General features: G+C 37.0%; 1 protein-coding gene across 1 annotated transcript in view; it reads left to right on the top strand.

The window, feature by feature from the left end:
* Malrd1 (MAM and LDL receptor class A domain containing 1) overlaps positions 1-20528 on the top strand; it is a 719676-nt gene extending 699148 nt beyond the window's left edge. The window contains exons 38-39 of the mRNA XM_052156848.1: positions 17620-17695; positions 20379-20528. Coding sequence (XP_052012808.1) covers positions 17620-17695; positions 20379-20462 — 160 coding nt within the window. The 3' untranslated portion in view covers positions 20463-20528. The remainder of the gene's footprint in view (positions 1-17619; positions 17696-20378) is intronic.
* The last annotated feature ends 7321 nt before the right edge of the window (positions 20529-27849 follow it).

Genomic DNA, 27849 nt, shown 5'->3' with positions numbered 1-27849 from the left:
GTATTGCATTTTTATATTGATTTTGTTTTAACTTTGAACATGTGTGTACATGTGTGTGAATGCCAATGCATGTATGGTAAGGCCTGCACATGGAGGTCAGAGGACAACCTAGCATATGGTCTTCACTGTCTGACTTGGTTGAGACGAGGTCTCGTGTAGTTGGCCACTCTGTATTCTCCTCACAGTGGGAATGCTAGGACTAGAGTGAAGCACCGTGTACAGCTTTACATGCATTCTGGGGATTTGAACTCACATCCTCATACTTTGTGGCAAGCACAAGCACTTGGAAATTGCCTCAGTCTCCAATGGTGACTTTTTAAAAAATGGTACACATGAACACATGAAAATGTCTGCAAAATTAACTTTCCTCTGTCCCTAACAAGCTTCTAGGGAACCCCTTCTCATTCATTGTCATTGGCTTTTTATGCATAGCGTTTTACTAAAACATATCTTGGCACAGTCTCAGCATTGTATTCTGAGAGACATTAAAACACTGTGTGAAATCTCCTGCTGCCTTCTTAAAATTATGTTCTGAACTTGTTACTTATTCATGCTGGATGACAGTAGCAGGCTACAAATAATAAATGTCACTTGTGCTTCTGAGTGCCTGGTTTGTTTCCCTTTGAAAGTCTGGCCTGTGTAATTGACTGTCCTGCTTACATTTGACTTCCAGCAACTCAATGTCATGTGTCTCTCATACACTGAATAAATACATAAATACATGATATTGTCACCATGTGCTAGTTCATTACCTGCAGATCATTCCACTTTCTCCTGATGTCTACTTATTTATGCTCTGTTCTTTCACTGCACATTTTTTTGCACTATGCCTTAAATATGTCATACAAAAATGACCAAATATTGTTCTAAGGTTTACAGAAAAAGACCATGGCCCAGGCGTACTATTTGGCACTGGATTGTTCATGGGAAACAAGGGCAGTAGTCTCTTACTAGGCAACAAGCAACCAAGATAAAACAATGCCCTTCTTCACCTCTCTAGGTTGGAAAACTGGGTGAAAAAGTTTATCTCCTCCTACTTTTTTAGAATGATATAGGATTGGGAAAATTAGTGATAGGTTCCTGGTTGAACAAAGTATTCCTGAAAGAATCTGTACTGGGCAAGGAGGATCAAGTCAATAGACATTAAAAATACATATAAAGAGGTAGGGGCATAGCTCAGTGCATAAAGTGCTTGCCGTGTAAGCATGAGAACCTGTGTTCAGTTCCTCAGGTCCTGTCTTAGAGCCAAGTCTTTGTATGTGCTAGGGAAATACGCTACCACTGAGTTGCTTTCCCAGCCCTTCTCAAAGTGCTATTGAGGTTAGGAAAGGAGGAACAATAAAGATAGTACTTGACACTATCTTTAACCAACAAAGGACTAAAATGTGATAGTCTCTTTTAAAAGCAAAAGTGTGGACACACACACACACACACACACACACGCACATGCACACATACACACACACACACACACACACACACACACGAAAAAGAAAAAGAGATGCAACAAAATGAGGTTTTTATTTATTTGACTTTTATCATCAGATTCCTGACAGATTATCTGATTTTAAAATGACAGTACTGTAACTAGAGAGATGAATGGCTCAGTAATTAACAGTGTTTATTGCTTTTACAGAAGATCTGAGTTTGGTTCCTATCATTCATATCAGGTAGCTCAAAATTGCCTGAAACTCCAACTCCAAAAGATTCCAGCAACACATTCTTTTGTCTTCCAATGTGCAGCTGAGCACACAAGCACATACACACATAGATACACACAAACATACACATACATGTATACTCACATATAGAAAGGTTATAATTATTAAATGTCACTAGTAATTACTACCACAAACTCTAATATTTCCATTCAGTCCAAGCTCTGAATGCCAAAGAGAAGGAAATTTAAAAGAAAATGTAGGTGACAACAGAAGAAAAAATGAGAATAGTAATAAAACATTGTCAAGTATCAATTTGTAGTCTGCACTGGTAACAATTGTATCTACCAGAGTCTAGCATCTTTATAAAAATACATCCCCCTAAAATGAAACTCTACCGAGATGACCCATGCACTGATCGACTATGTAGGGTCAGAATCTGATAGAGAATGTCAGACATGCTGTATGACTGTATTACAAGCATTGGATTCATTTTAGTAAGTGAAAGGGAATAGTGGAAAATAGCAGAGTCACCATGCTGGCATCTTACAGAATGTGACCATAGTGCACTGCCTTCCATCTGGGAACTAACTGCCTTCATGTCTGGGAACTTGAAATATTGGCTGGCTTCTCAGAAACAATATAGAGAAGTTAGCTTAGTAGTAGAAGTCACTGCTACCACCAAATGCTCACAGACAATAACTTTTAATAGAAAAATCACTACGGTAATTGCTTCAAATCATCTTCATGTCACTGTAAGTATGTCCTGAAATTATGGTTCTTCTATACACTGATGGCAAAAATATAAACTCGTAATCATACTACATAGTGGCCAAGTAACTAGCGTGGAGATTCTCCAGAAATCTGAACAGAGAACTGTCTTATGACACAAGTATGTAAGTCTTAGTTATTTGTCAAATGCCCATAAGTCACCATCCCACAGAGACACTGCTCCTATATGTTTAGAGCTGAACTGTTTACTCTATCCAAGAAACAGAGCCAGCCTAGATGTCCCTCAATAAATGGGTGGCTAAGAAATGAGGTTCACATGTACAATGGAATTTTATGCATCTATAAAGAAAAATGAAATCATGATATTTACAGGAAAGTAGATGGAACTGAAGATTATTATGTCTGACCAATTTTTTCTATATTGACTTAAAAGTGTGTATGTGCATGTGTATTGTTGTCTGTCTTTGTAGTGTTTATGTATATGTTTTTAGCTTACAAAATGACAAAATGGATCATAAGAGAGGGGAAGATATCTTAGTAGAAATGGAAACAGGAGAGGGCAATAGAATACATGTAATAAAAAAGGGTGAGAGGTAATCACCTCTCATGGTGGGAAAGAGATTACAGGGAGGAAATAGGAAAGAAAAACTGAGATCAACATAAAATATCATATTTATACAAAGATGTCATGGTGAAAATCATTACGTTAAATACTAAGCTAATTAATTATCAATTAAAGTAAATAAAAAGATAGGATGGTTCTTCATGCTTTGAGGTAGTCAAGGAAGGTCAGATAATATGATCTTCTTGGGGATTAGAAAGAACTATCATTCATGGTCTCTGAAATGTTGTTCCACTTCATTTTATACTTTGTGTTTAATTTTTGAGCTATGTTTTCCCTAGTACACTCCTGCATATATCTTGTGAATGTATATATGTATGTGTTGACATGCATATATCTGTGTGTCCATGTCAGTACATGCATGCATGGGAATGGAGGCCAAAGAAGAATCATTTACTCTTTTTGCCTTTGTAGCCAGGCTTTCCTACTTCCTAGAACTTACCAACTTGCATGGGATGGATGTTCTGTAATCTTAGGGATCCGTGTCTCTACCTCTGTAGCTCTGGGATTATAACCATAAACCCTTCTCACATATGTGTGAGAACTTAGCTCAAATCCTCATACTTGTGTGACATGGTTTTTCCTAATTAATCTGTCTTCCAAGCTCCAAAGCATATTGTAAACATAACTATATTATGACAGCTTTGCTCAAATGAACTAGTAGTGGGGCTAGGTGACTAATGGGTTGGCTCAGCTCCAGTCCATTCTCTCTGGCATACAAAATGATAGACAAATGGCATGGAGAAAGCCAAGACTATCAAAAGTATTAAATGACAAAAGTATTAAATGCCAAACAATTAGGTAAACAAATTTAATAGCAAATACTCTTGCTAATTGTAAAAGTAATTAAACAAATTATGGAATTACAACAATGTACAAATATTAATTGGTAAACTCACAGTACATACATGCAGGGGTTAAATTTGGTCACCCCTGGCCAGCCATCTGCTGAGATCTAGTCTTCAATATTTAAAGTAATAGTTGTATTCATTGCCACCTTTTGGTTCCTTTATGCCTAGACAGGGATTTATTTATTTGATACTGTAATATTTTATAATAGCAAAATAATTCCTGCAACACACTAGCAATTAGTTTTCTAATTGAGTTTATAATTAAGTTTCAATTTGAAGTGATGAAAACAGTTTGGAGAGAGACAATACTGACAGTTATATAACATTATGAATAATTGATAACAGTGAATTATACAATTCAAATTCATTACATTGGCAAATTTATGTTAGGTATATTTATCATAATCTTATATTACTATATAAGTAATATATATACTACTTAATATAATCTTATATTACTATATATTACTAGTTATAATCTTATATTACTAACTAAAATTTAGTAAAACTAATGTTATCATAAACATTGAATCATATACATATGATTGTGTGAATTTGAGGCTAGAAAAGCAGCTCAGAGTGTGAAATGATTGCTGACAAGTATCAAAATGTATGTTCAGATCCCCAGAAACCATGTAGAATCAAGTGTACATAGTAACCCATGTCTATAATCCAGTACATATAATACAGTACACTGTATAATCATACAGTGAGATTGCAGGTGGACACAGGAGAGTCCCTAAATTGATTTGCCATATAGCTCAGTGTGCACAGCAGTGAATCAAAAGAGGGTTTCTCTTAGACAAGGTGGAAGATGAAGGCTAATACCTAGCCTAGACTTTCCATTCACCTCGATATATGTGCACATACACTTACAAGGATGAACATGTACTTGTATATGTATCCTACACATATTCACACACACACACACACACACACACACACACACACAGACACTAAGATCTTTAAATATGTGAATTACATGGCATGTGAATTATCTTCTATTTGTGCTGTTAAAAACAATATAAATGTCCATCACAGAGTCTTTTTTAATGGCTATAACATTTATGGCATTTGTTTTATTTTTTTGCATTTTCTTCATTGCCCTTTTACAATATTTGTAGACTAATATTATAAGCAACTCAGTATTCAGAGTACCTTTGAGATTATCAACACACTTTGTACAATATGAGGGATGACAACTTTAAGGGAATTAGGTCATGTGTGATGTTTCATTTATAGATAGGAAAGGTATCAATACTCAGCTACAGGAACCAAGCATTCCCACAAATGGAAGCCAAACTTTTGGTGTAATAACAAACATCTCGTGGCTGCTAAGAAACACAGACAGACATGTAAGGATTTCTAACCACATTCCTTTCCCAACCACACCCTTTTATTATCACCCCACTCTCTTATAGCAATACCATCATCCTTCTAGGCAGCCACCAAACCCTGAAATCCATACTCTGTCCACACATTTCTCTTCAGCAGGAAATATAAAATTTTAAATTATTCAAAACTTGAGAATCTTTTTAGAAGAAAAATTGTTTTCTTATACATATTTAGATGATTGGGGACTTTATCCGTTTATCTGACATCAGCCTACCACTCATTGAGTTGTCAGGGCTTCCCCAGTTCAAAGCCAAAAGCTGTCACCTTGTATCAGCATCACTGTGCGTCACGTGCTTCTTTCACCAGTGCCTGATAGTTCCCAGATTCTCTGTCATGACTAAAAGTAGAATAAGACTTCTTCCTACTTTTTTATTCCATTCCCAATTTGGCATGGGCTGGAATTACGTTTTCGGTATTTACTGCCTATGGCTGCCTCCCATTTCCTAGTTCCCAGATTTACTCTGTTTTGATACTTTCTAACTCATCTTTAACATGGCCTGGCTTTGGTATTTTGACACATTTCAAAACCACCCTTATACTATTGCCAGTGAGCAGTTGGACAGTGGCCCCACCTAGGTGCAATGTAACGTGGACAGGTTTGGGAAGAAACAAACACAAAGATTCCAAATGAATTTATCCAGTACAATTAGAGAAATGCATAAGTATCCCATAATTGGGCCAATGACTTAACAGATGAATAGGAGAGATCTATCACTGTAATCTCAAATTATGACACATGAAAAGCTATTATTAGTTACATTTATCAGTCATCAAAATATAGATTTAATTATAGTGAACAGTTTTATTAGTGGCATATTTACTCCAGTGGTTTAAAAAGTAGTAATAACAGCATGATTAGAAGATATTGAAGAGGTGAGATATCCACCTTCTCTCTGAAGGGGACCAGCTAGGAGCACACAGGGCATAAGATCAGTGGAGCAGCTGGGACAGAAGTCTTCCTGCTGCCATTGGCACCAGGAAGCCTGGAGACTCCACATCCTTCTGTGCACAGCCTTCCAGGAGAGAGTGATCTCCCAGCAGTGCTTTCACTTCTGAGCAGAGGTGAGATCTTTAACTTCTATCTGGAGGAAACAAGCTAGGAGCACACAGGGCATAAAACCAGTGGAGCAGCTGGGAAGGAAGTCTTCCCATTTGCACCACGGAGCCTGCAAACTCCACAGCCTTCTGTACATAGCCCATCAGGAGAGAGTGATCTCCCAGCAGTGCTTTCACTTTTGATCTCACAGGAGTAAGGACACAGGCTTACAGGCCCACAGGAGGAACAAACTCCAGCCAGAGACAACAATACCAACTAGTACCAGAGATAACCAGATGGCAAAAGACAAGCATAAGAACCCTACCAACAGAAACCAAGGCCACATGGCAACATCAGAACCTAGTTCTCCCACCACAGCAAGTCCTGGGTACACCAACACACCAGAAAAGCAAGAGTTGGGTTTAAAATCATATCTCATGATGCTGATAGAGGGCTTCAGGAATGACTTAAACAACTCCCTTAAAGAAATACAGGAGAACATCAGTCAACAGGTAAAATCCCTTAAAGAAGAAACACAAAAATCCATTTAAGAAACACAGACTCAAAAGGTGAATCATGGTATGCACTCACTAATAAGTGGATATTAACCTAGAAAATTGGAATACCCAAAATATAATCCACACATCAAATGAGGTACAAGAAGAAAGGACGGGTGGCCCCTTGTTCTGGAAAAACTTAGTGAAGCAGTATTTGGCAAAACCAGAACGGGGAAGTGGGAAGGGGTGGGTGGGAGGACAGGGGGAGAGAAGGGGGCTTATGCGACTTTCGGGGAGTGGAGGGCTAGAAAAGTGGAAATCATTTGAAATGTAAATAAAAAATATATCAAATAAAAAAATAATATTGTGCCATCAAAAAAATAAATAAATAAAAGCTAAACATCACAGTTCTTTCAAAAAAAAGAAAGAAAGAAATACAGGAGATACAGGGCAGAAGCCCTTAAAGAAGAAACACAAAAATCCCTTAAAGGATTACAGGAAAACACAAACAATCAAGTGAAGAAACTGAACAAAACCATCCAGGATCTAAAAGTAGAAGTAGAAAAAATAAAGAAATCACAAAGTGAGACATCTCTGGACATAGAAAACCTTGGAAAGAATTCAGGAGTCATAGACACAAGCTTCAACAACAGAATACAAGAGATAGAAGTAAGAACCATAGAAAGATACCATAGAAAAATTGACTCAACAGTCAAAGAAAATGAAACATTCATAAAGCTTGTAACCCAAAACATCCAGGAAATCCAGGACATAATGAGAAAACCAAACCTAAGGATTATAGGTATAGATGAGAGTGAGGATTTACATCTTAAAGGCCCAGTAAATATCTTCAACAAAATTATAGAAGAACACTTCCCTAACCTAGAGAAAGAGATGCCCATGAACATACAAGAAGCCTCAGAACTCTAAACAGACTGAACCAGAACAGAGACTCCTCCTGGCACATATTAATCAAAACACCAAATTCACTAAACAAAGTAAGAATATTAAAAGCAGTAAGGGGAAAAGGGCAAGTAACTTATAAAGGCAGACCTATCAGAATTACACCAGACTTCTCACCAGAGATGATGAAAGCTAGTAGATCCTGAGCAGACCTCATACAGACCCTAAGAGAACACAAATGCCAGCCCAGGCTACTATACCCAACAAAACTCTCAATCATCATAGATGGAGAAACCAAGATATTCCATGATAAAACCAAATTTACACAGTATCTGTCCACAAATCCAGCCCTACAAAGGTTAATTTATGGGAAATGACAACACAAGGAGGGAAACTACACCCTAGAAAAATCAAGAAAGTAATCTCCCAACAAACCCAAAAGAAGATACCCACACAAACATAAATAACATCAAAATTAACAGGAAGCCACAATCACTATTCCTTAATATGTCTTAACAACAATGGACTCAACTCCCCAATAAAAAGACATAGACTAATAAAATATTTCTCATGTAAATCTTCAATTTTATCAGGAAATGTTTGTAATTCCCCTTTTAATTAATTTAGTAATGTTTTCTTATGTCTACCATTTTATCTGCATTATTTTTCATGGTAGTCTTCCATTTTAATGTCTTTCAATATATTTCCTCTATTTTATCAGGAATGTTTTCAACGTAAATATTTGATTTTATCACAAATGTTTCTAATTCCACCTTCTAATAATTTAGAGTTTTCATATCTACCATTTTATATGTAAAATTTTCCATGAAATTGTCAATTTTAACATGTTTGTCTTTAACATGTTTGTCATATATTTCTTGACTTTTACCAGAAATATTTTTATGTAAATCTTCAATTTTATCTAAAAATGTTTATAATTCCACATTCAATCAACTTATCTTTATGCCTATCATTTTATCTGTATAATTCCCATGATAATCTTTAATTTTAATGTGCTTTTCTATATATTTCTTCAATTTAATCAGATATATTTTCCATGTAAATCTTCAAGTTTATTAGAAAATGTTTATAATTCCACCTTCAATCAACTTAGGAATACTTTTATACCTACCATAATTATATCGATATAAAATTTTCTATGATAATCTTCAATTCTAACATGTTCTTCTACATTTTTCTACAATTTTATCAGAATTTTTTTCCACGTAAATCTTCAATTCTATCATAAAATGTTTCTATTCCATATTTCAATTAATTTAGCAGTGTTTTGCATGTCTACCATTTACTATTTAATTTTCCATGAAAATTGCCAATTTTAACGTGTTTATCAGAAATATTTTCTATGTAAATCTTTAATTGTATCATAAAGTGTTTTTACTTCCCTTTACAATAAAAATAAATAAATAAGTAAATAAATAAATAAATAAGAAGATATTGATACTACAAGGAAAATATGTCTGCAGCCAAACCTGATCACTCAGATTAGGTTCTGCAAGGCTGGGTGCTTTAGGTAGCTGGTAATAAGAGGCCTAGCCTCTGGAAACTTTCAACAGAAGGTCAGTAAGGGCTTCCTCTTAGCCTTTAGTATTTAAGGGTATATACAATACTGAAAACCTTGCTTATTGACACTGTATCATTTTTTATTATGCAAAAAATATTAAAGTGCATGTTTTTTTCTTCTTCTTCCTTGGTGTTAAGACAATAGTTACCCATCCCAGAACTGGCCTTGCTCCAACCTCCCCACTGTGTGTGTGTGTGTGTGTGTGTGTGTGTGTGTGTGTGTGTCTGTGTCTCTGTGTGTGTCTGTGTGTGTCTGTGTATGTGTGTCTGTGTGTGTCTGTGTGTGTCTGTGTATGTGTGTCTGTGTGTGTCTATGTGTGTGTCTGTGTGTGATATACCTCTGTGCATATTTGGCTCTTGCCCAAGCAACTGTCCATGCTCTGTATGTGCTTGTGCAGGTGTCTTAGGGATTTTCATTGTTTGTAACTTAGAAGATACTGATTGAATTATTTTTGTTTCAATGGCGAGTATTTTTTTTCTTGGCTGTTCTGGAGTTCCTTGTCTTCTAACAAGAATAGAAAATATAAAAAGGAAGCAATCACTTATGATCTCAATTATGCTGAACTGGACAGATCTAGACCATAACACGAAAAGAATACTCATATGAAATATTCTCCAAGAGGCTCAAGAGATGGTTCAGTGGGTAAAGCTCACACACAAACTTGAGGACATGAGCTCAAATTCCCAAAATGTATGTAAATGCTGAGTAAGCAGGGCAGCCTTCTTGTCATTCCACTCTGGAAAGTAGGGTGACATGTATCACAGGAACAATCTGCTTAGTTAAACTAAACAAAATGATGAGCCCCAGGGTCAATAGAGAGGCCTTGGCTCAGTGAAGAAAGTGGAGGTTCACCAAAAGAAACAGACTTTATACCAACTTTAGGCTTCCCTACAACCTGCAAACAAGTGCATGGTTCTCTCTGTCTCTGTCTCTGCCTGTCCCTATCTCTGGCTCTCTCTCTCTCACACACACATACACACACATACACACACACACACACACACACACACATGAACACATGCAAATATACACCAGATGCATGCAAAAATAATGAAAGCAAAACTTTCAAAGCACACAAATATATGATGGTCAACTAAAGTACTTGATATTATGACTCATGGGTTGCAACTTTAAGAGTCATAGTCATAATGCAGAGTCTCAGAATGTGGTTTGGCACTTCTAGCCTTAGGGGGGACAGGGCAGCCTTTCCAGATTATAGTGTCATATTACATTGTTCTTTCTAATGTTGCATTGTTACAATAATTTGAGAAATATTTAAGAAATCAACATTGAAAACAACTTATATGCCTTTTATTTGCCAGAGTTTATTTGGATCTAAATACTCAAGATTTCAAATTATATTTGTTTTCAAGAATGTGGTTGCAGGCTGAGGTCATGAAAGAGGAAACACAAAAATCTCTTAAAGAATTACAGGAAAGCACAAACAAGCAAGTGAAGGAGCTAAGCAAAACCATCCAGGATCTAAAATCAGAAGTAGAAACAACTAAGAAAACTCAAAGGGAGACAACTTTGGAGATAGAAAGCCTTGGGAAGAAATCAGGAGACAGAGATGCAAATATCAACAACAGAATACAAGAGATAGAAGAAAGAATCTCAGATGCTGAAGATACCATAGAAACCATGGACTCAACAGTTAAAGAAAATGCAAAATGCAAAAAGCTTGTAACCCAAAATATCGAGGAAATCCAGGACACAATGAGAAGACCAAACCTAAGGATTATAGGCATAGATGAGAGTGAAGATTTACAACTTAAAGGACCAGCAAATATCTTCAATAAAATTATGGAAGAAAACTTCCCTAACCTAAAGAGAGAGATGCCCATGAATATACAAGAAGCCTACAGAACTCCAAACAGACTGGACCAGAACAGAAATACTTCCCGTCACATAATAATCAAAACACCAAATGTTCTAAACAAAGAAAGAATACTAAAGGCAGTAAGAGAAAAAGGCCAAGTAACATATAAAGGAAGACCTATCAGAATCACAGCAGACTTTTCACCTGAGACTATGAAGGCTAGAAGGTCCTGGGCAGATCTCATGCAGACTCTAAGAGAACACAAATGCCAACCAAAACTACTATATCCAGCAAAACTCTCAATCACCATAGATGGAGAAACTAAGATATTTCATGACAAAACCAAGTTTACCCAATATCTATCCACAAACCCAGCCCTAAAAAGGATAATAGGAGGACAACACCAATACAAGGAGGGAAACTGCACCCTGGAAAAAGCAAGATAGTAACCTTTCATCAAACCCAAAAGAAGTTAAGCATTCAAATTTAAAAAATAACGTCAAAAATGATAGGAAGTAACAATCACTATTCCTTAATATCTCTTAACATTAATGGACTTAATGCCCCAATAAAAAGACACAGACTAACTGAATGGATACGTAAACAGGACCCTACATTTTGCTGCTTACAGGAAACACACCTCAGGGTCAAAGACAAACACTACCTTAGAGTAAAAGGCTGGAAGACAATTTTACAAGCAAATGGTCTCAGGAAACAAGCTGGAGTAGCCATTTTAATATCAGATAAAATTGACTTTCAACCCAAAGTCATCAAAAGAGACCCTGAGGGACACTTCTTGCTGGTCAAAGGAAAAATACAAAAAGAAGAACTGTCAATCCTGAACATCTATGCCCCAAATGCAAGGGAACCCTCTTTCGTAAAAGAAACTTTATTAAAACTAAAAGCACACATTGCACCTAACACAATAATTGTGGGTGACTTCAACACTGCACTTTCCTCAATGGACCGATCAGGAAAACAGAAACTAAACAGGGACACAATGAAACTAATTGAAGCTTTGGACCAATTAGATTTAACAGATATATATAGAACATTCTATCCTAAAACAAAAGAATATACCTTTTTCTCAGCACCTCATGGTACCTTCTCCAAAATCGACCATATAATTGGTCACAAGACAGACCTCAACAAATATAAGAAGATAGAACTAATCCCATGCCTCCTATCTGATCACTATGGAGTAAAAGTGGTCTTCAATAGCAACAGAAACAACAGAAAACCCACATACACGTGGAAACTGAACAATACTCTACTCAATGATACCTTGGTCAAGGAAGAAATAAAGAAAGAAATTAAAGACTTTTTAGAACACAATGAAAATGAAAACACAACATACCCAAATCTATGGGACACAATGAAAGCAGTGTTAAGAGGAAAACTCATAGCCCTGAGTGCCTCCAAAAAGAAAATGGAGAGAGCATACATTACCAGCTTAATGACACACCTGAAAGCCCTGGAACAAAAAGAAGCTATTTCGCCCAGGAGGAGTAGAAGGCAGGAAATCATCAAACTCAGGGCCGAAATCAATCAAGTAGAAACAAAGAGAACCATAAAAAAATCAACAAAACCAGGAGCTTGTTCTTTGAGAAAATCAACAAGATAGATAAACCCTTAGCCAGACTGCCCAAAGGGCACAGAGAAAGTATCCAAATTAACAAACTTAGAAATGAAAAGGGAGATATAACAACGGAAACTGAGGAAATCCAAAAAATCATCAGATCCTACTACAAGAGCCTGTACTCAACCACAACTGGAGAATCTGGAGGAAATGGACAATTTCCTTGACAGATACCAAATACCAAAATTAAATCAGGACCAACTAGAACATCTAAACAGTCCCATTATGCCTAAAGAAATAGAAGGAGTCATAGAAAGTCTTCCAACCAAAAAAAGCACAGGACCAGATGGCTTCAGTGCAGAATTCTACCAGACCTTCAAAGAAGAGTTAACACCAATACTCTTCAAACTATTCCACAAAATAGAAACAGAAGGAACACTACCCAATTCCTTCTACGAAGCCACAATTACGCTGATACCAAAGCCACAAAAAGATCCAACAAAGAAAGAGAACTTCAGACCAATTTCCCTTATGAACATCGATGCAAAAATACTCAATAAAATTCTTGCCAACCGAATCCAAGAACACATCAAAACGATCATCCACCATGATCCAGTAGGCTTTATCCCGGGAATGCAGGGTTGGTTCAATATACGGAAATCCATCAATACAATCCACTACATAAACAAATTCAAAGAACAAAAACACATGGTCTTTCATTGGATGCTGAAAAAGCATTTGACAAAGTTCAGCATCCTTTCATGCTTAAAGTCTTGGAGAGAACAGGAATTCAAGACCCATACCTAAACATAGTAAAAGCAATATACAGCAAACCAGTAGCCAGCATCAAACTAAACGGAGAGAAACTTGAAGCAATCCCACTGAAATCAGGGACCAGACAAGGCTGCCCCCTTTCTCCTTATCTTTTCAATATTGTACTTGGGGTACTAGCTCGGGCAATTCGACAACATAAGGAGGTCAAAGGGATACAAATTGGAAAGGAAGAAGTCAAACTATCATTATTTGCAGATGACATGATAGTCTACCTAAGTGACCCAAAAACTTCACTAGAGAGTTCCTACAGCTGATAAACAACTTCAGCAAAGTGGCAGGTTATAAAATCAACTCAAGCAAATCAGTGGCCTTCCTATACTCAAAGGATAAGCAGGCTGAGAAAGAAATTAGGGAAATGACCCCCTTCACAATAGCCACAAACAGTATAAAGCATCTTGGGGTGACTCTTACCAAACATGTGAAAGATCTGTATGACAAGAACTTCAAGACTCTGAAGAAGGAAATGGAAGAAGACCTCAAAAAATGGGAAAACCTCCCATGCTCATGGATCGGTAGAATCAATATAGCTAAAATGGCGATTTTGCCTAAAGCACTATACAGATTCAATGCAATACCCATCAAAATCCCAACTCAATTCTTCACAGAGTTAGAAAGAGCAATTATCAAATTCATCTGGAACAACAAAAAACCCAGGATAGCTAAAACTATTCTCAGCAACAAAAGAAAATCTGGGGGAATCAGTATCCCTGACCTCAAGCAATACTACAGAGCAATAGTGTTAAAAACTGCATGGTATTGGTACAGTGACAGGCAGGAGGATCAATGGAACAGGATTGAAGATCCAGAAATGAACCCACACACCTATGGCCACTTGATCCTCGACAAAGAGGCTGAAAACATCCAATGGAAAAAAGATAGCCTTTTCAACAAATGGTGCTGGTTCAACTGGAGGTCAGCATGCAGAAGAATGCGAATTGATCCATCCTTGTCTCCTTGTACTAAGCTCAAATCCAAATGGATCAAGGACCTCCACATAAAGCCAGACACTCTGAAGCTAATAGAAAAGAAACTGGGGAAGACCCTTGAGGACATCGGTACAGGGAGAAAGTTTCTGAACAGAACACCAATAGCGTATGCTCTAAGAGCAAGAATTGACAAATGGGACCTCATAAGGTTACAGAGTTTCTGTAAGGCAAAGGACACCATCAAGAGGACAGATCGGCAACCAACAAATTGGGAAAAGATCTTCACCAATCCTACATCAGATAGAGGGCTAATATCCAATATATATAAAGAACTCAAGAAGTTAGACTCCAGAAAACCGAACAACTCTATTAAAAAATGGGGTACAGAGTTAAACAAAGAATTCTCACCTGAAGAACTTCGGATGGCGGAGAAGCATCTTAAAAAATGCTCAACTTCATTAGTCATTAGGGAAATGCAAATCAAAACAACCCTAAGATTTCATCTTACACCAGTCAGAATGGCTAAGATTAAAAATTCAGGAGACAGCAGGTGTTGGAGAGGGTGCGGAGAAAGAGGAACACTCCTCCACTGCTGGTGGGATTGCAAATTGGTACAACCACTCTGGAAAGCAGTCTGGCGGTTCCTCCAAAAACTGGGCACCTCACTTCCAGAAGATCCTGCTATACCACTCCTGGGCATATACCCAGAGGATTCCCCACCATGTAATAAGGATACATGCTCTACTATGTTCATAGCAGCCCTATTTATAATTGCCAGATGCTGGAAAGAACCCAGGTATCCCTCAACAGAAGAGTGGATACAAAAAATGTGGTATATCTACACAATGGAGTACTATTCAGCCATTAGAAAAAATGAATTCATGAAATTCTTAGGCAAATGGATGGAGCTAGAGAACATCATACTAAGTGAGGTAACCCAGACTCAAAAGGTGAATCATGGTATGCACTCACTAATAAGTGGTTATTAACCTAGAAAACTGGAATACCCAAAACATAATCCACACATCAAATGAGATACAAGAAGAAAGCAGGAGTGGTCCCTGGTTCTGGAAAGACTCAGTGAAACAGTATTTGGCAAAACCAGAACGGGGAACTGGGAAGGGGTGGGAGGGAGGACAGGGGAAGAGAAGGGGGCTTATGGGACTTTTGGGGAGTGGGGGGGGCTAGAAAAGGGGAAATCATTTAAAATGTAAATAAATTATATCGAATAAAAAAAAAGAATGGGAAAAAAAAAGAAAGAAATTCTGGGGGAATCAGTATCCCTGACCTCAAGCAATACTACATAGCAATAGTGTGAAAAACTGCATGGTATTGGTACAGTGACAGGCAGACAGATCAATGGAACAGGATTGAAGATCCAGAAATGAACCCACACACCTATGGCCACTTGATCCTCGACAAAAGGGCTGAAAACATCCAATGGAAAAAAGATAGCCTTTTCAACAAATGGTGCTGATTCAACTGGAGGCCAGCATGCAGAAGAATGCAAATTGATCCATCTTTGTCTCCTTGTACTAAGCTCAAATCCAAATGGATCAAGGACCTCCACCTAAAGCCAGACACTCTGAAGCTAATAGAAAAGAAACTGGGGAAGACCCTTGAGGACATCGGTACAGGGAGAAAGTTTCTGAACAGAACACCAATAGCGTATGCTCTAAGAGCAAGAATTGACAAATGGGACCTCATAAGGTTACAGAGTTTCTGTAAGGCAAAGGACACCATCAAGAGGACAGATCGGCAACCAACAAATTGGGAAAAGATCTTCACCAATCCTACATCAGATAGAGGGTTAATATCCAATATATATAAAGAACTCAAGAAGTTAGACTCCAGAAAACTGAACAACCCTATTAAAAAATGGGGTAGAGAGTTAAACAAAGAATTCTCACCTGAAGAACTTCGGAGGGCGGAGAAGCATCTTAAAAAATGCTCAACTTCATTAGTCATTAGGGAAATGCAAATCAAAACAACCCTAAGATTTCATCTTACACCAGTCAGAATGGCTAAGATTAAAAATTCAGGAGACAGCAGGTGTTGGAGAGGATGTGGAGAAAGAGGAACACTCCTCCACTGCTGGTGGGGTTGCAAATTGGTACAACCACTCTGGAAATCAGTCTAGCGGTTCCTCCGAAAATTGGGCACCTCACTTCCAGAAGATCCTGCTATACCACTCCTGGGCATATACCCAGAAGACTCCCCACCATGTAATAAGGATACATGCTCTCCTATGTTCATAGCAGCCCTATTTATAATTGCCAGATGCTGGAAAGAACCCAGGTATCGCTCAACAGAAGAGTGGATGCAAAAAATGTGGTATATCTACACAATGGAGTACTATTCAGCCATTAGAAACAATGAATTCATGAAATTCTTAAGCAAATGGATGGAGCTAGTGAGTATCATACTAAGTGAGGTAACCCAGACTCAAAAGGTGAATCATGGTATGCACTCACTAATAAGTGGATATTAACCTAGAAAACTGGAATACCCAAAACATAATCCACACATCAAATGAGGTACAAGAAGAAAGGAGGAGTGGCCCCTGGTTCTGGAAAGACTCAGTGAAACAGTATTCGGCAAAACCAGAACGGGGAAGTTGGAAGGGGTGGGTGGGAGGACAGGGGAAGATAAGGGGGCTTACGGGACTTTCGGGGAGTGGGGGGGCTAGAAAAGGGAAATCATTTGAAATGTAAATAAATTATATCGAATAAAAAAAATTAACAAAAAAAAAGAATGTGGTTTCCATGACGTCATGCAGAGTGAAATATACATGAAAATATATATCAAATGGTACTGCATTAATAAAAATAAGTGTTCTGACAAAATACTCTGTCTCTCAAGAATTTTCTACTAAACAATAACCTGAACACTTACCATGATAAGATGAAGCACTTACATATCTCCAGAAAATGTGATACAGGCATGTGTGTGTGTGTGTGTGTGTGTATTCATGCCATACATGTATGTATACCACAAGTGATACATGTGTATAATTCCTTCATATAAAGATTAAAGAAAAAGGAAGAGAATTTGAGGCCAGACTGGGCTACACAGGAAGACTCTAAAATTGAATAAAATATAGAACAGTTAATACTGGCTCACTAACATTTGGGTCTTGGTGACCCTGTTCTCTTTGTTTATCTGTTGTTTATTTTGTTTTAAAGGAAATCTGAGGTAGAAGGCAATCATGCCTTTATCAATCCAGTTTATGGGAACTGTATCAACCCAGAGAAAATTGAGGTAAGTGGTGTAGTTAATTACATTGATTCAGAATCAAACACACACACACACACACACACACACACATACATGTACATGTACACAGACATGAACACATAAGCACATACCCATAGAGACACCTAGACATACACTCACATAAACACACAAACATATGTACCGACAGGCACAAGCAAACTCACATACATGCACACACATATGATCACACACACACACACACACACACAGCCGTACCCACAACCAATTATTTGTGTTTGGAACAATTTCTATATCATAACTAAGAGAAACATTCTAGTGGATTTATTTCAGTTAAGAGCAAAAGAACATTTCAGGCTCTAAAAATGAGTGAGATTTTCCATTTAGAACACTTGATTCTGCTTGTAAAATCAGTTCACTATTAAATGGCTTTGTGGTCACTGTACACCCTCCAAGAGTGCTGGTAAATCTGGAAAATATCAATTTAACCCATAGAGTATTATTAGTCATGTCTTCTCACTACGCATTGGGTGTCTTATTGGCTTATTTGCATTCTCAATAATAAGTATATAGAAAGCTTGGAATTTTTCCCTCATTACATTTTAAAAGATTTATTTTATGTGTTATAAGTCTGAATATGTGTGAGCAGGGGGAGGGGGAGGAAGTGCATGCACCCGAGTGCAGGTGTGGGCAGGAGGAAGTGTGCCCGGTGCAGTGCTACAGGCTGTTTTGAGGGCCAGACACTATGCTGAAACCAAACTCAGGTCCTCTCTGAAAGCAGTAAATGCTCTGAACTCCTGATATATCTCTCCTACTCTCCTTTCTTACTTTTATTAAATCATCTGTCAACAGTTCCTTATCTTTCAGTTTTGACATTGAAAACAAGCACCAAAGTGTCAGGTCAGGCAGATTCCAATGTTTCAGAGCCTTATATTTTGTGGTTGAAGACTAACAAATGTCAGCTTTTTAAATTTTCATGTTTTCTTCAACAAATATGTCGTGCACACTTTCAGTTTTGTTTAGGGAAAGATGGGAGAAAGGAAGTAAGAAATTTCTCTGACCATAAGGGGATCTAATGTGGATAATTCAGTGAACATATCAAACATAACCTAGTCAGTTGTTAATAGTTACACACAGAGATACAATATTTAATCAATTCAATCAGAAAGGCATACCATTCCTATTTTTAATAAAGACAAAAATCTTGATCTCTTTACCCCCAACTTAGATAAGCTTTGGAGTCTAGTAAATGATAAATCTAGAAGAAATTAAAGTGGAAAGCTTTAGATGTGTTATTCTGTATCTTAGTTACCTTAACAAATGGACAGTCAGTAAATAGTGCCTAACAAGATGTCCTATATTCCTTACTTTTCCCTGAGATGTCAGCTTTTCTAGAGATTGGGTTATGTGTCCCAGAATACACAGGAAGAGATTTAAACGAAAGGCCTACCTTCAACATGCTTTCAAGCAGATCTCACAGCAGGCTCCAACTGATCACTCAAGACAAAACTTCAAAATTGTATTTTATTTCTTGATAAAAGATAAATTATTCCCTTTTCACGTTCCTTTTAAAATTCAACTCTTAGTACATTAAGGATGACTAGGGAAGAAATCCTGTCATATCTGCTTCTATTATTTTAGAAAAATGACTTAAATAAATTATAAGTTCTTTTATATAACAGAAAATATATTTATCTCAAATATTTTCCAAAAGTTCTTACAGAAATGTCTTATACTACTATTGAGTTTGGATGAATAGCAAGATCTCTCGATCAGTCAGTAGCCACCATCAACCTTTAGCTGTCTTTTGTCACTTTTCTAACTACATGTTACCTCAACCCACTCATGATTTCTTAAACAAATCACAGCTGTTATTTAACTATGAAACTTCAGCTGCATCTTTCAGAGATAAAAACATATTTTAAACATATCCACGGCATCATGCCTAAAGGTGCAGCAGAATCAAAATAATATGAACATATCTAAAATTAATTCAATGTTAAAACTGCTGTGATTATCTTACATATAAGCAAATCTTTTATCATTCAGTTTACCTTTTGTTCAGACTGTAACATCCAATCAGAATCTCTATAAAGAACACAAATACAAAAGGATAGCTTGTCTTTCAAGGCTGTTTTAGTCTTTACGATCTATATTCTTTTTGCTTCCTTCTTGCAAAGTATTTTTTGAAGAAACAAGGTTTTCTGGGTGAGTGTCTTATATTTATACTTTATAATATTCTCTACTAATTCAAAGATCTTATTGTTGTGGTTATTGCTGTTGTTGTTGTTGTTGTTGTTGTTGCTGCTGCTGCTGATGCTGCTCCTGCTGCTGCTCCTGCTGCTGCTCCTGCTGTTCTTGCCTTATTTCTTTTAACTCTAATCAATGTAGTAGTCTGAATGAAATGATATACGTGAGAACATAAAAATACAACCTTCTGAATTTCCTTATGTTCTCATAGCTGAGGGAAGGCAGTAAAACCCTAGTCCACAGGGCTCTGCAGACATATTTTATGAGACTCCATGTGACAGACATGTTAGTGTGAGCTGCTAGTGTGATCTGGTGCTGTTGGAGCAAAGCTCAGGGACACTCTTGTTATCACGCCTATGAATATTTATTAGAAATATCCTTCATTCTTCATGATCCTTTCAGAAGTATTCTATCTTACCCTGGAAAATACTAACCTTCTAAATGTGTGTTTCCTCCTTAGAGTTCCATCTATTCTTTCCCAAATCCATTTTATGATGCACCATCTGGAAGCCTGGAGACGGTGTCGCGTCATCTCAAATCTTAACCTCAAAACTCAGTTTCACGCAATATGTGTTAATAGAAAATTTCATTCACTAAACTGACCATGTGTGAGGTGAAAGAGAAAATGTTAAAATGTTAGTTTGATTACAATAGTTTGAAACATGCTCCTTACAAATTCTTTGAATATTTCCATGGAATCACTGACAGCTCCTTATCTTCATTGTATATCTGAGTACTTCAATAAACATTCTGCCTAATCAAGATATGTACCTTTTATTTTATACAGACTATTATTTTTAAGGGCCTAAAAGATAGTCTATTATAGAGGAATATTTTGAGTGGCCATGGCCTGGGAACATAGATTTAGGTTATCCTAAATTTCATGTTCGTAGAATTGATCTCATGGTTTTACAAAGAAAGTCATAAATCAAGGCAAGGTTAAAATACATTGGATATATCAGAGAGGTGGTTACAGTGAGATAAGCAAGCTTTTCTATAGGCCTCAGAGGTTATCTCTAAAATTTATGAATAAGATTACATCATATTTAGAATATAAAAAAGTATTGAAGTGATATTTCTTTACACTAAAGCTTAGAAACAAAGGTGAACATACTCTCTTTGCAATCTCATGAGAATGGGCAAGTAATGGTAACCCTAATCAAAAGTTCTTTTGCATTTTGAAAAACATATGAAAATTAATTCTAAACCCATGTTTTTCAGATAATCATGAAACTTTTACATCAACAGGAAAATGCCAAAATTTAAATTAAAAATTATTGAATTATATAAACTGAAAGGTTTCCATTCTAATATTTTAAATAATATATGTATATGTCAGAAAATTTGATGTGCACAATGTATACTAATTTGGTTGTCCATTGTTAGAGTTGTTATTGCAGCAAAACTCCAGGTAGTTTACAAATCCCATTACTCTTTTTTATGGATAGGTCCACTACAGATGAGTTGATGGCTTCATCGTGTGTTAAAAACAAATTTCAAGATAGAAAAGAATCACTTTTATCCTGCATGCCATATTTTAACACCCAGAAAATTCTTCTTAGCTTGTACTTTCATATACTACTACCCCACATGCATATACAGCAAACATTTTCTGTAGTTGATTTATCAGCATAGATAGATATGTTGCCCATGCTAACAAGACATCCTAAAGAGATGGAAGCTACCAAGATTCACTGTAACCCTTTACCGTACAACACAAGGCTAAAACCAAATCTTTGTAGCACCTCTTCAAAGATATGGAGCTATTTGAATGAAATTAGATTTAGGGCCCAAGGGTAGATGCCTCAATCCCACTTGAGAGGGAGAAAAAAGCAATCACCACAGGAAGAGGGAAGGGAGGGAGGGACTTGGATGGGAAGGGGGACAGGGAGGGGAAGACAACATGGACAGGTATTGGGAGGGGGAAAAGGACTGAAGCCCTCAGGGGCCAGGAGAAAGAATGGCAACCGACAACCTTTGAAGGTAGGAGGGAGTGTGGGACGCTCAGGAATATAGAAGATCTGGGGGGAACTAAAGATCTGGGAGGTGAGAGACTCTCAGGACTCAAAGGGAGGGACATTAAATGAAATGTCCTACAGTGGGGAGAAGGACCGTATAGAGTCCACCTCCAGAAGAAAGGCAGGGCATCAAGTGAGGGATGGTGTTGCCGTAACACAGTCAAAAACTCTGGCCCATAATTGTTCCTGTCTAAAAGAACTGTAGGGACAAAAATGGAGAATAGCCTGAGAAAAAGGGGGTATAGAGACAGGCCCAAAGTGGGATGCAGCTCAAGGGGAGACCCCAAGACCTGACACTATTAAGAAGGCTATGGAGTACTCACAAAAAGGGACCTATCATGACTGCCCTCCAAAAGACCTAAGAAGAAGCTGAAAGAGTCAGATGCAGGTATTAACAACCAACCAATGGACAGAAGCTGCTGACTCCTGTTGTTGAATTAGGGGAAAGTTGGAAGAAGCTGAAGAGGAGGGCAACACTGTAGGAGGACCATGTGTCTCAGTTAAGTTGGACAACAAGATCTCTCAGAAACTGGACCACCAACCAGGCAGCACACACCAGCTGGTATGAGGCCCCCAGCACACATACAGTAGAGAACCACCTAGTCTTGGTTCAGTCAGAGAAGATGCACCTAACCCTCAAGAGACTGGAGGCCCCAGGGAATAGAGAGGTCTGGTAGGGTTGTGGGGTTGTAGGGGTGGGAGGTTGTGGGAGTGGAGACATCCTCCTGGAGACAGGGGTGGGGAGGTAGGGGATGTGGAATAGTCAAAGGGTGGGCAGGGAAGGGGATAAAATCGGGAGTGGAAAATGATTATATAAAATTTTAAAAAAAGAAAAAGAAAGTAGTGTGTTGAAGTCTCCCATTACTATTACTGTATGTGGTGCAGTATGTGCTTTGAGTTTTAGAAAAGTTTTTTTTTTTTTAATGAATGTGGGTTCCCTTGCTTTTGGAGCATAGATGTTCAGAACTGAGAGTTCTTGGTAGATTTTCCCTTTGATGAATATGAAGTGTCCTTCCTTGTATTTCTGGATATCTTTTGGTTGAAAGTTGATTTTATTGGATATTAAAATGGTTAATCCAGCATAATTCTTGGCACCATTTTCTTGGAAATTTTTTTCCAGCCTTCTACTCTGAAGTATTGTCTATCTTTGACACTGAGTTGTGTTTCCTGTGTGCAGCAAAATGCTAGGTCCTGTTTATGTATCCAGTCTGTTAGTCTATATCTTTTTATTGGGCAATTGAGTCCATTGATGTTAAGCAATATTAAGGAATAGTGATTGATGTTTCCTGTTATTTTTTTTTTTTGTTACAGGTGGAATTATGTTTGTGTGGCTATCTTCTTTTAGGTTTGTTGAAAGAAGATTACTTTCTTGCTTTTTCTAGGATGTAGTTTCCCTCCTTGTATTATCCTTTGTAGGGCTGGATTTGTGGAAAGATATTGTGTAAATTTGCTTTTGTCATGGAATATTTTGGTTTCTCCATCTATGGTAATTGAGAGTTTTGCTGGCTATAGTAGGCTGGGCTGGCATTTGTGTTCTCTTAGGGTCTGTATGAGATTTGCCTAGTATCTTCTAACTTTCATCGTCTCTGATGAGAAGTCTAGTGTAATTCTGATAGGTCTGCCTTTATATGTTACTTGACGTTTTCCCCTTACTGCTTTAACACCCCACTCTCATCAATGGACAGATCATGGAAACACAAACTAAACAGAGACACAGTAACAGAAGTGATGGACCAAATTTAACAGGTATCTATAGAACATTTCATCCTAAAACAAAATAATATACTTATATTCTTATATATATGTATACACACACACACACGCACACGCACACACATGTGTGTGTGTGTGCGTGTGTGTGTGCGTGTGCGTGTGTGTGTGTGTGTGTGTGTGTGTGTATAAAGCTTCTCAGTACCTCATGGTTCCTTCTACAAAATTGATCATATAATCAGTCACAAAACCATCCTCAACTGATACGAGTAGATTGAAATAATAACATGTATCTTATCAGATCACCACAGACTAAGGCTGGTCTTCAATAACAACAAAATAACAGAAAGCACATATATACATGGAAGCTGAACAATGCCCTACTCAATGATAACTTGGTCAAGTAAGAAATAAATAATGAAATTAAAGACATTTTAGAATTTAATGAAAATGAAGGAGACATTTTCATTATCCAAACTTATAGTACATAATGAAAGCAGTGCTAAGAAGAAAACTCATAGCTCTTAGCACCTCCAAAAAGAAACTGGAGTGAGCATACACTAGCAGCTAAACAGCACACCTAAAAGTTCTAGAACAAAAAGAAGAAAATACACCCAAGAGGATTAGATGGCAGGAAATAATAAAACTCAGGGCTAAAGTCAACCAAGTAGAAGCAAAAAGATGACAGAAAGTCAACACAGAATTAATAATGATACTACAACTAAGAATATATAATTTGTTCAGGCAGGGGTTTGCTATATATACCTAACATATTTTAACATTTTGTATGATATCCTAAACATACATAAAAATTCTACAAAGGCAAAAAATATAGAACTGCAAATTACTTGTGCCCAGTTTTCTGATTTAATGTGAGCCTGGAAGAATTCTGTACATGCTTCTGTTATGGAAACTTTTTTGTATAAGACAAGGTTTGCACCATCGTGGTTGTACAGTTGGGCAGAGGAAGAGGAGCTGGCAAGCAGGTTATGGAGTGAACAATCTGTCTAACTCAGCACCAGGTCAGGAAAGCATCTGAAACTTCCTCTAGCTTAGACTTTCTAACATTATTTTCTAATCTAGGACATTTTAAGAGAATGTATCAAAAGGTGAATGCTAATTGGCTTTTTAATTACTCAAGACATCTCTTTGATAACCTGTTTCATGCAATTAACCATTAATTAAATGTATTTTAAGATAATAACAATAATAATAATAATAATAACAATAGAAGTGGCAGACAATAAAAGAGTAAAATATGTACAAATACAGTGTTATGCAATTTCCATATTTTAGTTCATAAATGTAAATAACATGCTATATTCTATGTTGTAGTATCACTATTGTGGATTTCTAATGTGAAGGTTGATTTAACTTAAACTGCTGAAAATTTAAAATACAGTGCTTCAGTTGAACTAACAGCATATCAAGAATTTAGTGGGTACATGTACTAGAGAGATCTCTACTAGACAAGAGAGATAACATTTTATCATTCCAGGAGGTTTTCTTGTATGACACTGGCTTAGATCAGTGTTGAAATAATTTTCATAATAATAATTTCTTGACACATGAATGTTATATAGAATTCAAATGAAGCCACATCATCTTTGCCCATTTCATTCTTTTGGATGTAGATGGTTCCCGGAAAACAATACAATGTTATTTGTTTTTTTGTTTTTTTGTTTTTTTTCTTTTCATCTTCTCGAGATTCAGTCATTTCCCTGTGGTTATTTGGCTTGGATCAATATTGAAATAGTTTACTATAAAGAATGTTATTATGATATGTTTAAATCTAAAGAGTTTTAAAGGGTGTCATCATGGGTACATTTTGACTAAAACCATCCAATTTGTACAGAATAATGATGGCTTATCTGAAAGAAAACCAGCAGGTACTTATAATGAGGTGCCATTTAATAATGCTTTCTTGCCATATAAATGTTATGCAGAATCCAAATGAAGCCACCTCATCGTTGCCCATTTCATTCTTTTGTGTTTAGACAGTGCTTTGAAAATACTACAATTATTTGTTCTCTCCTTTCATCTTCCTGAGTTTCAATCAGTTCCCTTGTTTATCACACCATAAACTAAAGATTCAAGTTTGCCTCTAAATAACAACTACTTTTCCTCCAAAAAAGATCCTCATACATTTAAGGAAGAAGAACACTACAAACCAAGCCTGCTGTGTTTGAATAATATCTTTTACCATTCACTGTATCAAACTTTATTTTTTTAAAGAAAACTCATAGAAAATTTATATTGACACATAAGAGGAGCAAGAGAATTTCATTCCCAAAAGACTTCTTTCAAAGAAAGGAGAGAAAAATACTTCAAGTATGCACTACACTGGGAAACCAATGCCAAGTCTGTGATTATTAAGGTTATTCTTCTTTTCTCTGTATGAATTTCCAAAGTATTTTGAAGCTCACTGCTAGTGTATCTAAGAAACCTTGGTGGAAAGTTAATACCTAAGACAAGGAAAATAGAGGTACCTGCTCTTCATTGGCACTCCTGTGAGCCACATTCTGAAATTTCAGAAAAATAAAGTTCCTGGCATATCTTGAATTAAAGAACTACATATCAATGGGTAACTGAAAGTATGCATAAAATAAACAATGTTAATAGCAATGTAGCTACTTAAATATTCACACTGACACATTAAACTCTTTGGCAGAATTAAATGCTCTGAAAAACCTAATTTTGTTGGTTTTGGTTTACAAGAATATGGGAGCAATATGAATGAACTTTCTATTTTTCTAATTTTTAAAATATTTGATTACTTGATCATGGTTCCAGAATTTTTGTGAAATAACTTCCTGAGCTGTTCAAAATATTTGTAGAGATTTGCTTCTAAGAAATCATCACAGCAAGTGGGAACAGTTATCTTATCTAAATATAATAAAACCTTGAGTCAAAAAAAGAAGTGCCAGTCTATAAGACTAGGAATGGCAGATCCATTTTCCCTTTCCAGGTTCCCACCCAATAGGATTTTTAAATTTTACTTTTATTTTGTGTGTATGAACATTTATACACATGTATGTGTGGGCACTCTGTACATGTCTGGTGCCTAAGGAAACCAAAAGATTATCTATCTGATTCTCTACAACTGGAGTTATAGGCAGGTAAAATGCTTAGAATCATATCCAATTCCACAGAAGAGCAGCTACTTCTCCTAATTACTGAGCTGCCTCTCTGGCCCTATGTTTTAATTTTTTTCATTTTTTTATTTGATATATTTTTTATTTAAATTTCAGATGATTTACCTTTTCCTGGTCCCCCCACTCCCCAAAAGTCACATAAGCCCCCTTCCATCCCCCTGTTCTCCCACCCACCCCTTCCCACTTCCCAGTTCTGGTTTTTCCTTATACTGCTACACTGAGTCTTTCCAGAACCAGGGGCCACTCCTTCGTTCTTCTTGTACCTCATTTGATGTGTGGATTATGTTTTGGGTATTCCAGTTTCCCAGGCTAATATCCACTTTTTAGTGAGTGCATACCATGATTGATCTTTTAAAAGACGAGGTTACCTCACTAAGTATGATGTTCTCCAGCTCCATCCATTTGCCTAAGAATTTCATGAACTCATTGTTTCTAATGGCTGAATAGTACTCCATTGTGTATATATACCACATTTTTTTGCATCCGTTCTTCTGTTGAGGGATACGTGGGTTCTTTCCAGCTTCTGGCTATTATAAATAGGGCTGCTATGAACATAGTGAAGCATATATCCTTATTGCATGCTGGGGAATCCTCTGGGTATATGCCCAGGAGTGGTATAACAGGATCTTTCAGAAGTGACATGCCCAGTTTTCTGAGGAACTGCCAGACTGACTTCCAGAGTGTTTGTAACAAGGAGACAGCAGGTGTTGGAGAGGGTGTGGAGAAAGAGGAACACTCCTCCACTGCTGGTGGGGTTGCAAATTGGTACAACCACTCTGGAAATCAGTCTGGCGGTTCCTCCAAAAACTGGGCACCTCACTTCCAGAAGATCCTGCTATACCACTCCTGGGCATATATCCAGAGGATTCCCCACCATGTAATAAGGATACATGCTCTACTATGTTCATAGCAGCCCTATTTATAATTGCCAGATGCTGGAAAGAACCCAGGTATCCCTCAACAGAAGAGTGGATGCAAAAAATGTGGTATATCTACACAATGGAATACTATTCAGCCATTAGAAACAATGAATTCATGAAATTCTTAG

This window comes from Apodemus sylvaticus, chromosome 14, assembly GCF_947179515.1.
Source record: "Apodemus sylvaticus chromosome 14, mApoSyl1.1, whole genome shotgun sequence".
NCBI lineage: Eukaryota > Metazoa > Chordata > Mammalia > Rodentia > Muridae > Apodemus > Apodemus sylvaticus.
This window is presented reverse-complemented; position numbering and strand designations above follow the sequence as displayed.